This window comes from Lepidochelys kempii, chromosome 1 (assembly GCF_965140285.1).
Source record: "Lepidochelys kempii isolate rLepKem1 chromosome 1, rLepKem1.hap1, whole genome shotgun sequence".
Lineage (NCBI taxonomy): Eukaryota > Metazoa > Chordata > Testudines > Cheloniidae > Lepidochelys > Lepidochelys kempii.
Genome location: NC_136380.1, coordinates 211,974,925 through 211,990,571, shown reverse-complemented (window position 1 = coordinate 211,990,571; position 15,647 = coordinate 211,974,925). Strand labels below are relative to the sequence as shown.

Genomic DNA, 15,647 nt, shown 5'->3' with positions numbered 1-15,647 from the left:
TTTCCTATCACTCTCATTTTGCCTTTTGTTTACTAACAGACTGTCTTAGCTGGCCAAGACTGTCTCTTTCGCAACACTGCTGTGAGTGCATGACCAGAGAGGCAGCTAAAAGCAACCTCTTAAACTGCCTGATGCTGGTATAAGTTTGTCAGGTCTTGTCCCGGCTTCCCGGCTATGACTGTTTTTTCCAGTAGTGAGGCTGCAAGTGAGAGTCAACACTAGAAACAGAAACTGCATTTTCAACTTTGCTGTTCTTTTCTGTCCCCTTTTGGGTGTGTTTGTCTTGTTTTGGCTTAAAGGAAACAGGATCAGACTTCAACAACAGCAGCTGCAGCTAGGGTAGCCAACACTGTATTTCAAAAATAATATATATATAGATTAATTAATAATTAATAAGCAGTATTCAGCTACATTCGCCAAGGGTCTTTCTTGCTGCTTTTTGCACTCAGCACCTCCCAATCTTATTGTACAGAGATTAAAAAAAAAAGGGACATCCCATAGAATAAGCGACTGTTGGCAACCCTAGACTCTCAACTGTTTCTCTTTTCCCCACAAAGGACAGTTAATACCATCTAAGGACAGTCAGAAAGCTCCCTACAGCAAAAGAGAAAGGGAAGAAGAGATATTGTTAAAATGAAAGCCTCATTTAGTATTTTACATTTCAAATGCTTTAACTGTTTTTCCTTCTTTTTCTGTACCTTTAATAAAAAGTTATACAGATTTTTAATGGTGGTTGCCATGGAATTAAGTCTCTGTATTCAAAACCCCAAACAATGCTTAACTGTTTAGTGTAGTACAATGACCAAGCCATGATAACATATTTGACTCTCTGGTCCATTTTATTCCATGGAAATTAACATAATACTTCCCAGTTCCCATAGGAAACAATCTCTCTCCAACAAGGGCCCAGTGAAGAACTGAGGGATGCCGCTGGGCTTAAGTGGAAAAAAGAGACTAGAGTTTCCTGCGTGATAAAGAAATGTCTTTGTTTAATTTGGAGATCCCCATTTCCATCGCTTCCAAAGGATCAGTGATTCCCAAATTGAACTCTGCAGAGCTGCTTCTGCTGAAGTAGCCATCAAACATCAGACACTCAGGCTTTCTGCTAGCCCAGATCTGGCTATTCTTAGGACTTCCAGTGTTTTTTTCAACTGACCTCCAAAGCCCTTTCTGATAAGAGGCCCAATTCTGAAAGCAGGCCCTCAGGTGGGGCCTGTCCAAGGCTGAATGGAAACATAGCATTGGGATTCAAGGGCCCAGACCTGAGCAGAGTATCCAGGTGGTGTCTCCCCAAGAACCATACAAAGGGGTGTTATCCCCTCATTGCTCCAGAACATGAAGCCTCAGAGATTGAGGATCCCAGAGCGGAGCACAGTAACTCTGATGATGTCTCCTCCGATCCACATAGAGAGGAACTATTCCTCACTACTCCAGAACGTGTATGGAGAATTCAGGACTGGGAGTAGCATGCTGGAAAGGAAGGTGTCTGTGAGACATCGAGGATTGACAAGTACATCTCTGGTGTAAGTCCAGTGACCTCCCTGGACTTTGTGTATGTTGCACAATATGATTAAGTTTGAAAATCTGGCCCTGAGGCAGGTGAATGTGGAAGACTCACTCCCCTCAGCTTTGATTCCTAGACCTGGATCTGTGAAACAACCACTTCTCTTTGACAGCAGCTGCCAGTGAGGTTCCAGCCAGTACATCTGTGGCTCATATAAAGGTCCCAGATGCTGCAGTGAGGTATCATGAGCCACAGCTTTTAAAAGGCCTACAGCTTTTAGCATGGGAGTGAGGGGGTAGATGGGTCACTTTAGGTGGGAACCTAGATCTAGTCTGAGAAGAAAGGAGACTGCACACACAAGGAGGTGATTTGGTGATCCTTTAATGCAATTAGACAGTGTGAGTGATACAGAGAATACATGAGTCGGAAGTCAGTGAGCTGTTGTTGTGCCAGTGAGGAGAAGGAGCAGCCCCTCTTCTATTAGTTGGCTAGGCTCTGAACCTAGTCCTTGCAGACCAGCAATTACCCTCTATTGTCCCCATTGATGGGTTTCAGCCTCAGAGCTATCATGTGGATGGGGCATGGCTAGCTTCTCTCTGAAAACCAAGGAATTTGAGCAAAGAATGTTATGGGTAAAGGTAAAAAAGGGCCTCTTTACCCTTCACACTCTCTGTTCCTGCCCTGGCAATTCCAGTGGAGGAAGGAAGAGAGATGCCCCTCCTTGATGTAGTTACAATGCAATAGATAACTCATTGTTTCTGACTCCCTACTCTGGCACAGCCACAATGCAGTTGGGTCTGTTGCACAAAGAGTAGATGGGATCAAAGGTCAGCCAATCTGCTGGGACATCTGACCTCAACACCTGGTGAGATGGCAGTGCCCTAGGGTGAGAAGAATCTATTTGTGTGATCCCTCTCCCTCCTCATATCTGCTCATGGTCCCTATGATCCAGTCCCGGTAGCGCCCCACTCTGGTGTAAAGGCCATACGTGCCACACTGTGGTCCCCAGGAGACCAGGCCACCCACATAGTACTGTTTGTCATTGTGGGGGTCTTTGATGGCATAGGCTCCGCCACTGTCCCCAGAACAGCTGTCCTTTGTGCCATCTCCAGCACAGACCATGTTGTCAGTGAATTGGAAAGTGGTGGAATCAGCAGGTGGCTTCGGCTTCACACTACGGCATTGTGCCATGTCCACCACGGGGATCTGCGCCTTCATGAGATGGTAGACTCTGCTTCGGTTCTCTGTCCGGCCCCAGCCAGATATGTAGCCCAGTCTGCCTTTCTCCAGCTCATATTCAGGGGAACCACCAGGGAGGCAGAGTGGTGAGATCTTGGGGCCCATCTTCACAGGCGCCTTCAGCTTCAGCAGCGCAATGTCATTATCAAAATTTGTCCGAGCTTCTGGGTTTGCCACCTTCATCCAGTTAGGGTGAATGAACACTTCTTCTTCAAACAGCTGTATGGGCTCCTCCTTCTGGAGCTGTTGGTTGATGTTGGTCACCCCAGCATACATTGTGGGCTTGCTATTTGAATCATCCAGCACATGAGCTGCAGTCAGCACCCAGCGGTCTGAAATAAGTACCCCACCTCCCCGTGGGTGTTGGAATAAGACCTGCCAGGGGAAGTTGCCTGGCTTAGCACGGGTGCCCCCAAAAATCCTCTGCTGCTCCTCGATGGGTGTACTGGGGATCCCACAGACTAGAAGGGAAATAAAAAGGGAGAAACGCAATGGGAGAATTACCACTTGCTAGTAGGGTTGTTGTCTGTGCATCACTAAAAATCCTATAGTCCCCTCTCTCTCCTGTTTACTTGACATCACCCTGGTCCAGAGTAACCTGTGTCTATGGCAGTTCTCTGTCAAATAATCTGCATCCAAAGTTTACAGAAAAGAAGAACTAAGGAACAGGGTTGTCAAATGATTAAAAAAATAATCACAATTAATTGTGAGTTTACAAAAATAGTCGTGAATAATCGCACTTCTAATCACACTGTTAAACAATAATAGAATACCAATTTAAATATATTATAAATATTTTGGATGTTTTTCTACATTTTCAATATACTGATTTCAATTACAACACAGAATACAAAGTGTACACTGCTCACTTTATATTATTATTTTTATTACAAATATGTTGCACTGTAAAAAAGATAAAAGAAATAGTATTTGTCAATTTATCTCATACAAGTACTGTAATGCAATCTCTTTATCATGAAAATGCAGCTTACAAATGTAGAATTTTTTTTTACTTAACTGCACTCAAAACCAAAACAATGTAGAACTTTAGAGCCAGAAGCCCACTCACTCCTACTTCTTGTTCAGCCAATCACTAAGACAACCAAGTTTGTTTACATTTACGGAAGATAATGCTGCCTGATTCTTATTTACAATATCACCTGAAAGTGAGAACAGGTGTTCGCATGGCACTGTTGTAATATAAAGTGAGCAGTGTACACTTTGTATTTTATATTGTAAATGAAGTCAATGTACTTGACAATGTAGAAAAACATCCAAAAATATTTATAATAAATTTAAATTGGTATTCTATTATTGTTTAACAGTGTAATTAAAAGTGCAATTTATCTCAACTATTTTTTAAAATCTCATTAATTTGTTTTGCGTTAATCGCTTGAGTTAAATGTGATTAATTGACAGCCCACAGTAAGCAAATTTGGAAATAAAATGTTTATTAACTTCAGTGAAGTATAAAAATGCCCATCCTTAAATTGTTCGCATCTTTGTTGAAGCCATGTTGGTTGAAGAAGAACTCTGTGTAGCTCAAAAGCTTGTACGTTCCACCAACAAAAGTGGGTCCTCACCCACCTTGTCTCCTATGCACCCTCAAATTCTAATGTAGAAGTCAAGAAATTCACAGTTAAAGTCACCCAAACAGGCTCAGTTCTGCCCTTTTATCACTGCCAAGCTCATATCGTCCATCTACTGGTCCCATCATTCTTGTTTTGCAATATTGTCCCTTAAGATGAAGGATTTCTTTGTGAAGGAGTTTGGTAAAGGCCGTAGAAAGAATTAAATCAGACAAACCCACTCTGTTGGAGAATATATACATGGACTCTGGATAGTCTGAAGTATAATGCACTGGTTTTACACATAGTTGTCTTTGATCTTTTGCCATCACACTCTTCTCTGCTCGTGGTATGTAAATCCTATAGTGTAGAGGCTTTGGTTAGGAGAGTCACAGGCAATGAGTCTCATGGATGCAGTGAACCTGTGTGTTCTTTGAGGATAAAGTTGTCTGTGAGATTCAGCTTATTCAGTGATAATACAAGGCCCCACACGTAAGGCTGCTCACTATCATAATCTGTGAAGTCTGTGATTATTATTCACAATTATCCATCATTCTTTTGTGGACTTTATTCAATTAAAGTTAATGTCCCTAGTTTAGAATGTTAGGTTGTACAATTGCCAGGCCACAGTTTCAAACTTCACTGAAACTTAATTCATCGTTCTGTCATGGAGTTTCCTTAGTTTTATTTTTTATAACATGTTTCAGGAGTTTCCCTTTCACAGGAGTCTATGCAGACATTGCAAGGTTCATGTCACAGAGTGAGCTGGCCCTTTCAGGGGGGCTGGCTCAGCCTCACCAGTACCTAGTTATCCACCTCCCAGATGGTGAGTTTGAGCTGGACCTGGTGGTTGGTTCAGGTGACCAGGCAACATATACCTGTAGCCATGAGTTGGTGCTTCCTATCAGAGGGAGCCTGCTGAATGAGTCACAAGTGAGAGACTACAGGAGACCCAGAAAGCACTAGGGAAGAAGCTCTCCATACTAGCTAGAGGGAAAGGCCTGGCTGGAGCTAACTGTAGCAAGGGGCAGGAGCAACTTAAGGAGCAATTAGAGGCCCTGAGAAAGGATATTCAAGGTAGTCTGGCCAGGAGAGCATGGATGAGTACTGAAGAGAGTTAACATTTATGCTTTCTTAGGGGTTTAGGCTGGGCTTTCCAGTGAAGGTGAGTGAAGTCCCCTGTCTATTGCCCTGCTCCAAGAGCACATAATGGACTGCTGAGCCCAGGAGGAGGCTACAAGAGAAGCTACATCCAAGAGAGGGTGAAAAGTTTATGGGGCCTGGTGAGGATGCACCTGACTAAACTGGGGAAGACCCAGTGTGAGGTTGCTGGACATCTGTTTTGTTTTTTAGACGTTTTTTGTTTACCTGCTGGAAGGGGATGAATTTTAATTTGTCTGAAGGGCTAAAACATGAGAACCAGCAGAGGCAATAGTAGGGAAACTGAGGCGGCAGCAGGGTCCAATACTGGCTGCAGTGAGACCCTGTTCTGGTTCACTAGAAGACTGGTAGAGTTTATGTATTTCCCAGCTTCCTTCTGCTGCTCCCTCTGATCTTTCTCAGGAACCCACCGATCTCAAAAACACCAGATCTAATGTGACTCAAATTACCAGTCAAATTCTGCCCTGGAAAAGGAACCACCAATTTTTCAGGCAGATTGGTTTAGCTTTCTTTAAATTAGAGAGAAGTGATGGAGAGAAACTGACTTTTAATGGTGATTGGGTCTCCACAAAACACACACACACACACAGAACATGCACACATAGACAAAGTTCTTTGTGATACCTGGAACACACGCTGGAAGCTCTGTTCCCATCTCTTCACTCACCCATTTCCCGCTGGCTGAACACCGATAAAGCCCTTGGAAAACACAGAAGCATGGAAAGGATTTCAGTACAAAACATCATGAGAATGTGACCAACAATTCTGGGGAACTGGTTTTCTTAGATCCTGTGGCAAGAAGGGATGACTGTGATCACCTAGTCTGCAAAACACAGAGCACAGGACTTCCATTAATTTATTCATTCCTGTGTGGGCTAGAGCAGATCTTTTAGAAAAACATCCAATTTTGATTTTAAAATGGCTAGTGATGGAGAATTCACAATGGCCCTTGGTCAGTTGTTCCAATGGATTAGTTACCCACCCTGTTAAAAATTTGCCTTATTTCCAGTATGAATTTGTCTAGCTTCAATTTCCAGCCATTGGATCTTGTTATACTTTTGTATGCGAGACTGAAGAGTCTATTATCAAACTTCTGTTCTTCATATAGGTACTTGTAGACTGAGGTCAAGTCACCCGTTAACCTTCTCTTTGTTAAGTTAAATAGATTGAACTCCTTGAGTCTAGCACTATAAGGCATGTTTTCCAAACTTTTAATCATTCTCATAGCTCTTCTCTGAACCTTCTCCAATTTATCAGCATCTTAAATGAATTAGGGACCTCTGTGTTCTGACTGGACCCAGTATTCCAGTAGTGGCCAAATACAGAGGTAATATAATCTTCCTACAGCTACTCAATATTCCCATTTATACATCCAAGGATCACATTAGCTCTTTTGGCCACAGCGTCACACTGGGAGTTTACAATTATCCACCATGACCCCCAAGTCTTTGTCAGGATCATGGCTTTCTAGGCTAGAATTCCCCCATCATACAAATATGGCCTACATTCTTTGTTTCTAAATGCATACATTTACATTTGGCTGTATTAAAATGTTAAAACAAAGTGTTTGGGGGTTGGACTAGATGACCTTCTGGGGTCCCTTCCAACGCTGATATTCTATGATTCTATGTTTGCTTGTGCCCAGTTTACCAACCAAGCCAGATCTCTCTGTATCAGTGACCTGTCCTTTTCATTATTTACCTAATTATTATTATTATTATTATTATTGCCCTAATTTTTGTGTTATCTGCAAACTTTATCGGTGACAATTTTATGTTTTCTTCCAGCTCATTGATAAAAACCCTAAAAAGCCTAGGGCCAAAAACCAATGCCTGTGGGACCCCACTGGAAACACTGCTCTATGATGCTTCCCCATTTACAATTACATTTTGAGACCTATCAGTTAGCCAGTTTTTAATCTAGTTAATGTGTGGAAAGGGAGAGATTATTGTGCAAAGGTGACAGACTGACAGTGAGTACAGCCCAGTTAGCAGCAGAGTGAGCAGACACACAGACACAGAGCCCCTGCCAATGTGCCTCAGCCCCTACCCTAGCAGGGAGTATGGTCTCTGTCTTATTAAATCCTTGACCTCTCTTCTGAAGCTGCCAGTGGCAGAGACTATCAGTGCCAGTTGTGATGGTGGGTTTTTTGGTGGTTTGGGCACCTGGGAGCTAGACTGAGAGCTCAGTAACACAATGCAAACAAACCACCAAACTCAGACACCATGGCAGTGACCATTGAACAGGACCATTAGCTACAAGCCCACCCAACTAGGGGATTTTATCTGGGCGAGGCTGGGCTACACTAAACAGTTCAGTCTTCCCTAGGAATATAGTCCCAGCCTCAGCCCCATGAGGGGATCTTACTGGTGGCAGTCAGAATACAGCAATTGGACAATGCTCTTTCTTGGGCCTTTAATCACAGGCAGATGCCACCATGGCTGGGGAATCCCTACCATCCCCTCTGGTTTGCAGGGTATAATATGGTTCTTCGCAGCCATAGCGGATAACAGCTTCATACTGAGTCTCCTCAAATCCTGACAGGTAGGTGGCTTTGCCATTGTCAATAGTGTCAGGGACACCACAGTTCACAGCTGCAGAGAAAAACAGAAAGGACGGTTATCAAAGGGGTATCCCCACCCAGTAATTCATTTGCACTGTCTGACTAGGAACCACTGCAACTCCTCATTCGTCACTGGTCATCACTGCACTAGGCAGGCTCAGAGAGCATTCCTCATTCCCCTGTGGATCACCCATTCCCCCACATCTAAGGTCAGATTGAAACTAATGCCCTAACACTGAAAGGCCCGTATCCCATTTCCAGATCTCCGACAGCCATAGAGGAAAGGGAAACTTACGGACACATTTGTGGTGCGAGTTGCTCCATTCTCCATTGCTTTGGCAGCTGGAGTGAAAGGCTGCTAGGCTGCCTTGTTGCTGAGTGAAAGAAGAATGCGTGTCAGTTACTGAGAGTAAAATGTAACCAAATTAAGCTCCCCTGTGGAGGGATTTCACTAAGATGTAGGGATATCTGCAGAGCAGTCAGGTATAGAGGGAGGCAGAGTACTAGGTTAGACAAGGCTATTGATCTGACCTAGTCTGGAGTGGGGTGGAAGGTGTGATGCCCAGTGGTCTGAGTCAGCCATAGCAAAACCAGTTTCAAGACCAGTGAGGGCATCCAGAGCCACTGCAGAGCTGTTGGGGAAGGGGTCCCCATTTGTTCAAGTGGTTCTGCGCTGAAATCTGCACACAACATATTCTCTCCCTGTCAGGTTTTAAGGAACTGACTTTCAGATTCTGTGGTGGGTAGGGAGGAAGGAGAAGGTGCTTTATAGTGCCTGGGAGAGGTACATTGAGGTCAACAGGGTTCTCATGACATCTGAGGGGAAGGGATTATAGGACCCCATTGCAGGGCTGGATGGGCAGCTTACCATCTCAACCTCATAACCTTCCATGCAGGTCACCTTCACATAGTCCTTGAAGATGTAGTTGTCCTTCAGGGGGTCAAGAATAGAGTTTGGGGTGACAGTCTGGGGACAGGTTATTGCTTTGGGGAGGAAAGAGGATATCAGTGACTGATCGGTTTGAGACTCACTTTCTCTTTTTTCCCACCTTTCTCTCTTTGACTCCCAGCCAGCAACCACCCTTTCACCCAAGCAACAGGCATCCACTTAGCCAAACCATCTATCTATCCTTTCTGTCTCAGAGCAGCAAAGTGAGCATTTTCCAAGGGTATTTACTCACGGTCCCCAAAGTAGCGCATTTTCCAGCCTTTCTTTTGTGCCGTTTTGTCTGTTTGGAAGATAATATCAAGAATATTGCTCCTGGTTTTAATTTTTGGAGGCCCTGGGAATTTGTTGCCACAATAGGGACCAAAATGTTGTTTTCCGTCTGTGAACTGGGAAAATAATAATCAAGAAGCAATGAAAAATTGGAAGAGAAGAGTAGGAGACAGAGAGAAAGTGAAAGAGATGGAGTCAAGGGGTGGGGGTTGGGGGAAATCTTAACAGGGATATACAGTTGGGATTAAGGTTGAGCAAGGAGAGTGGGCCCTGAATGTGAGGGGAAGGAAATCTCTAGTGGGGGGGGGGACACATCTGGGATTAGGGGTGAGCAGGGAGAGAGGAGCCCTGAGTATGAGGGGAGGGAATCTCTAGGAAGACATGGCTGAGATCAGGGGTGAGCAGGGTAAGGGGGCCCCAGTCATAAAGATCTCCTCTGTGTACCCCACCACCTACTGTTAAGCTGTCGGGGCAGTTCCCTTCTGAGTCGGCCGGTTCTAAATCAAAGTCCCCACTCCTGATGTTCAGCACCACATGGTAGCCCGGCTCCAGGACCACACGGTATTCACAGTACAAGCTCTCAGGATACAGGTTGGGGTAGTTGGGGCTGGAGATTTCCCCTGACAGCTCAGTGAATACACTCCCACTGCAGTTCACTAGGGTTGAGGAAGGAACATGGACAGGGAGGTCAGGAAGGGAGATGAGGGGAGAGCCCCCACCTTCCAATCCACCTCCAGTGTCCTATCACCTGCATTAATCATGTTGAGACATTGCATCAGCCAGAAATGAGAACCTGTCTCTCCCCTTGGTGGACCAGGAGAGGATTGTTCTCCCATCCACTTTCTGGGGATCTCATTTCCTAGTGTCCTGAGCAGTGGTGCTCTGGGTCCTTCATCTGGGGAGACAACTGCACAGATCCCCCTGGAATGGGTGATGGGTCCTGAGCACCTGTCCTTTGGTTCAATCTCATCCCCATTTCTCCTAGTTCTCCCCCTTCAGCCTTCCAAAACAATGCCCCATCATCTCTGATTTGTGCCCCTCACGCATTTGTAGATAGTGTTTGTGTTACACAACCAACAAGGGCTTTGCCTAGCTGGTGGGATTTAGCTCTTTGAATGTACCCCTCTGATTCCCTGTGCATTTTGGGCTCCTCTCTGAGCTCTCTCAGTTTGTCACTCTTTTCTTACAATTAAGGATCCCATGCTGCCTACAGTACCCCAGGTGGTGTCTCCCTAAGCTCTATGGAGAAGGACTGTCCCCTCTCTGTTCTGGGATGTGAGGCCTCTGAGACTGAGTCCCCTGCAGCTGAGCACAGTATCCTGGTGGGATCTTCTCAGGACTGTATTGATACTTTCATACTCCAGGATGCTTCCATTTATTCAACCCCCAAAATTGCACTGGCCTCTCTGGAAGCCAAAACACTTTGCAAACTTCTGGTTTACTGGTCTCTTTAGTTCTTTACTGCCTCCCATTGTTTAGCGCTATTCCTCCCCATTCAGATGGTGAATCATTTTGCTATTCCCATTCTATATCCCATTGATTTATTGTCCTGTACTCCCTGTTTATTGCAGCTCCTTCCCATTTACCATCCCCTGTGCATTTCCTTAACAATCAGACCACCCATGGAGAAGTTCCTCCCAGTTCAGTATCAGTGGTGCCTATATCACCTCCTGCTCTTACCTCCACACGTCTTCTGATCCTCATGCAGGAAGTACTCTGGGGGGCAGGAGCAGAAGTAACCACCAATGTAGTTATTGCAATAGTGGCTGCAGGCATCCTCCTTGAAATCCATGCACTCATTCACATCTGCAAGGAGTAAAGTGAGACCAGAGTGTGCCGAGCATAAGAGAGGAAACTGGGGGAAGAAAGCAGGTTATGATTAGGGAGTGGGGTAAACAGGTATTGATGCCAAGCAGTGGAGGCCTCTCAAGTAGAAGCACTGAAGCAGGGTGCTGACTGGCACTGCTGTGGAGAAGCTCACTCTGCTGGTGTCTCTCCCAGTTGGGCAGTGATAGGACAGCACTGTGAGGAAGACCTTGGTGCCAAAGCCCCTCCCTCCTGCCAGTTGTTGGACACTGCTCAACAGAAACTCATGTCCACAGGGCACTCTAGAGACTCAGAGGCAGGCCCAGTCTTACCCACTGCAACATAGTAGGCAGTGAAACCAGTGAAACGCTCCTCATTGGAAAAGTCTGACTGGAAAGTCACAGTCAGGGTGTTATAAGGGACATAGAATTCCTTCAGGATTGGGGAACCAGGGTCTCTGCTGCGCTTTCGACCACAGAGCAGGCCCTCGACATGGTCACCGGACAGGATCTGCAGAGGGACAGACAGAGAAGTCTTGTCTCACTAGAGAAATTTGTTGTGGTTATCAACATTTGAGCCCCTTGGCACAATAGCAATATGCCCCAGGTCTACACCCAAGCTCCCCCAGCAGCTCATTATCATGCAACCAGTTACACGGCATAGTTTATGATTGTTCAGAGGTTAACTTTGAGTCATTTCAGGCTTAAGTGTTTGGGTGCCAGCATGAAGGTCAATGGCAGTCATAGCTAAAATAGCCTTTGCACGAACAGGGTTCATTGACTGAGGTCGTGACTGGAAGGGGGCATTAGTAGCAGTTGGGAAGGCATTTCTAATGGAGACAATGTGGGGGACATAATTGGAAGGGAAATGGGGAGGGGTGAGAGTGGACACTCGGCTGGCAAACTAGCGGAGGCTCAGTGGCTGAGACAGCTGTGGAATGGAGCTGGTAGCTCTGCGTATAATTCTGTAGTGAGAACAGATGACCAGAGAGCATTGAAACTGAATTGGTTTAAACAGTGCTAGTGTGGATGCCAGGCAAAACTTACATTGATTCAGCTATGGCTAGTGTGGACGCACTGAATCATCTGTGCTTCAGTTCAACACCAGGAGGGGCTGGTAGGTCCCCTATTCCAGTCCTGGGCTCCCATACAGACTTCTTCCCCACAGGCCCCACTGAGCTCTGCTGCTGCTCCTCAGTCCTGCCCCACAATCCCCTCTGTTCCCCTGAGTAGGGGTGGATGGGGTACTGTACCTTCACAGAATCATACTCGCAGTCCTGGGATGGCTCTATGTCTAGGTGGGTGAAATAGAGGCGGATGCCATACCCTGGGGGGACACTGATTTCCCAGGACTCCTTCACATCATTGGGGTACCCCTGAGGATAGTTAGGGGACAGAATCTCGCCATACATGGGGGCTGCATCAGCCCAGGCCAGGAGGCAACAGAGGATGAGCCACCTGAGAGAGGGAAGAGGAAGGCAATGTTACCGGAGTGCTCTATGTCTGGTTATATGTAAATAGTTAATAGAAAAGTTCCAGTGGGTGGCTCTGAAGATTAATATGTAGCCTAGTTCCAGAGTTTTTCAATAGCAATGAGACTTGCTGTTGTACACTGAGAATAGCTTCCTCTTGCAGCTCTTTACATGGAGCTCTTGCCAGGTGAGACTTTGGCACTGATTCCATTCCCAGACCTAGTCTCCCACTTCCTGGATGCTGGAAGTGTTACAGGGGCTGGGTCCAGCACTGCCTGGGAGTTAGTCCCTGCAGGGAAGCTAGGTCCCATTCCCTGTTTCCATCCCTGGGACCTGGGAAAGCTGTAGTTAAATCCAGATTCCAGAATTGATGCAAGACTCAAGGAGAGCAGCATTGTTCATTAAATTATTAATTAGCTAAAACTCCCCTTCTATACCCAGCAACTCACCACTTCTGCAAAAGTTCCATCCTGTGTCCTTCCTGAAAAGCCTCAGCTTCTGGACTTTGGAGTTACGGGACTGGGACAAAAACAACAGCACTGATTAGTGTTTTCTCTCTGTGTGCGTGCTTGGTGGCCAGCACAACAGTTTCAATGTCCCAACTCATGGGGAACGTGCCAAAGCAACTTTAGTTCCTATGCCTGGAGAGGAAGCTGTACCTCTCATCCAAACAACAGCAACTCCTCCACTATAGCACCTCAGCACCATGGTGGGGTGTAGGGGTCAGTACTGACTCACAGTGGAGAGCACCCCCTATGAATCACATACACACCCAATCACACAGCATCCTCAAGCACCAGGCTAGGGTATTTGAATCAGTACTAACTCAAGGCAGAAAGTGCTCCCTGCTGAGTCACCCAGCTTACAGCACAGAATCTCCTGTACTATACTGGAGTCTGGGGACAGTGCCCCCTACTGCTTTCTGCTGTACCACACGGATTAACCCCTTTCCGATCCAAGCAACCCAAACAATAGCAATGGGGAACGGTGTCCATGCCCATTTCTAATGTTAGTTTGGGAGATTTTACCTTCTCTCTCCGTCTTTGCCTGTTTCTCTCTCCCTGTCCCGTCTCTCTTTTTTTCTGTCTCGAGACCACATCCCAGTCAGTGATGTAGGGAATTGACAGGGAAGGGTCTGAGCCTTTACTCACAATGCTGTAGCACCCCCTGCCTGTGGAATGTGGCTTCCCTGCCTCTCCTTCTCAGATAAAGCTTTTTCACGTCCTAAGCTCCCACGCAGCGGAATTTCCAGAGCCTGTTTCACAATCCCCTTGGCTGAGTCCCTGGGATGGGAGCATGTGGATCTGGGCTGGGTTAGCACATGCTGGTTTTCGGGGAAATCAGGTGACTTTTGGGAAGAGGGGGGGCAAGGGAAATTCCAGCTGGAAGAAATTAATCTCTGACACACACACACATCCCACTCGTGGGAGGCTGGCTGTGAAGGTCAGAGGATTTGGAGAAGGAGGAACCCTGATAAGAAGTTGTCAATAAAGGCTTTAAGTGTTAAAAAAGGTGCTGGCCCCTCAGCTCCAGACAGTCATAGAGCAGCCACCACAACTACACTGCCCCCTGCTAAAGTGCCTCACCAGGACTCCTTCGAAGGAGAAAGGTGATTCAGTCTCTGCGGCCCATTCACTCCTGGGTCTCTCTGTTTGAGGCTGCCAGCAAGGGCCAGTTAGTGCCAGTTGATCCACTGGTTTTTGCAGTGTGATCCCTTGCCATGTTAGGAACTAGACTGAGAGCCCACAAACTTGTTTCACATACAACGACCCACCAATTGACCATGAGATTCAATGTGGGGCCATCATCACAGTCAACCTGGGCTATGTTAGAACTGGAGCCCTAGAGAAGTTTCCTATCTTATTCCCAGACATTCCCTCTAAACCAGCCAGATTGAGACCTGATTGGAGACTGTGGCCTAGGGGTGAAAGGACGCTTATCTCCTTCCTCAACCTCTCATCCCCGAGCCAGCCAAACCTCCCATCCTGGTGCTGGATTGGAAAGGATGACCTTACAGATTCCAACTCCCATTCCTACTCTTAGCAGTGAAGTTATGCATCTGAGGGCTTCACTCCAAGTGAGTGAGTTTCAGTTGGACATGGCTAGTGTGCTAGCAAAACCCCACATAAACTCCACCTTTTTTCTAGGGTGGATGCAGGGTAACACCTGTAGCTTGATTTTAGTTGACTGAGGTGTAGCCTATGCAAGATAAAAGTGTTCTTCTTGGCCTGGTTGCACACGTGCATGCCACTCAGCCATGTGCACGCCCAGTGTGCTGGAGCTGGTGAGTTTTCTGCCACAGTAGCCGTCAGGGCGGCACATGTGCATCCTTATGGCCCCTGGAGAGGCTATATAAGGGCAGTACCTCCCCAATCCCCTTCAGTTCCTTCTCATCACCCATGGCCTGAGCTGGATCTCCCCATGTGACTTACCTCACCATTTTGTCTCTACGTTGTCAGTGACTTTATCGCTTTACTTTTTATGTAAATAGGTTTAGGAGTAGCAGCCGTGTTAGTCTGTATTCGCAAAAAGAAAAGGAGTCCTTGTGGCACCTTAGAGACTAACCAATTTATTTGAGCATAAGCTTTCGTGAGCTACAGCTCACTTCCTCAGATGCTGAAGAGTATGTAAATAGTTAGCAGTGAGTACCAGTAGTTAGGCTTCCTTTATTGTTTTATTTTGTTTTTATTATTTAATAGTTTTAGGTGCTGGGCACTGGTGGCATGCAGCGCTCAGGCACTGAACTCTAAGTGCTGTCCATCATGTGGGGTGCCTATTCCATATAAAGACCCCTCCCCCACAGAAGCTATCACAGCAGTGGGCAAATACTTTGAACAATTGCCAAACTGCTGCTGCTGTCGGGCTTAAAAGCTGGTCTGCTCACTCTTCCCACCAATCTGGTGGTGTAGCCAATCAGGCAGCCTATTACAAGCCAGCTGTGTTCACTAGGTTGCCTGGAGACTGGCTCTGCTGCAGGCTCTGATTCCTGACAACCCTGGCACCGTCTTCAGTATCAGTGCGCACTATGTTGGGGACTGGTGCAATCTTCAGCCTTGACATCAGTTCCATGCCCTGTCTTGGCACCTACAGTCTTAGTAGCAGGCCAATTCCCAGAG

At 46.3% G+C, this 15,647-nt stretch overlaps 1 protein-coding gene across 1 annotated transcript; it reads right to left on the bottom strand.

Moving 5' to 3' along the window:
• Positions 1-1,869: 1,869 nt before the first annotated feature.
• C1S (complement C1s) lies at positions 1,870-13,668 on the bottom strand. Its single transcript, XM_073312125.2, has 12 exons — positions 13,560-13,668; positions 12,981-13,050; positions 12,313-12,517; positions 11,393-11,570; positions 10,935-11,060; positions 9,711-9,910; positions 9,217-9,370; positions 8,904-9,019; positions 8,331-8,409; positions 7,929-8,066; positions 6,097-6,171; positions 1,870-3,204 (listed from the first exon to the last, which is right to left on the bottom strand). The coding sequence occupies exons 2-12, from the start codon at positions 12,998-13,000 to the stop codon at positions 2,402-2,404; spliced, it is 2,094 nt and encodes a 697-aa protein (XP_073168226.1). The 5' UTR covers positions 13,001-13,050; positions 13,560-13,668; the 3' UTR covers positions 1,870-2,401.
• Positions 13,669-15,647: the final 1,979 nt, after the last annotated feature.

Bases quoted from the DNA above. Each gene is read 5' to 3' on its own strand.
- C1S (XM_073312125.2), bottom strand. From the start codon at position 13,000: ATGGAACTTTTGCAGAAGTG. The intron at 12,518-12,980 runs GTGAGTTGCTGG...TCCCTCTCTCAG, and splicing joins ATGGAACTTTTGCAGAAGTG to GTGGCTCATCCTCTGTTGCC. The intron at 6,172-7,928 runs GTAGGGATTCCC...GTGTTTTCCAAG, and splicing joins CCTGCAAACCAGAGGGGATG to GGCTTTATCGGTGTTCAGCC.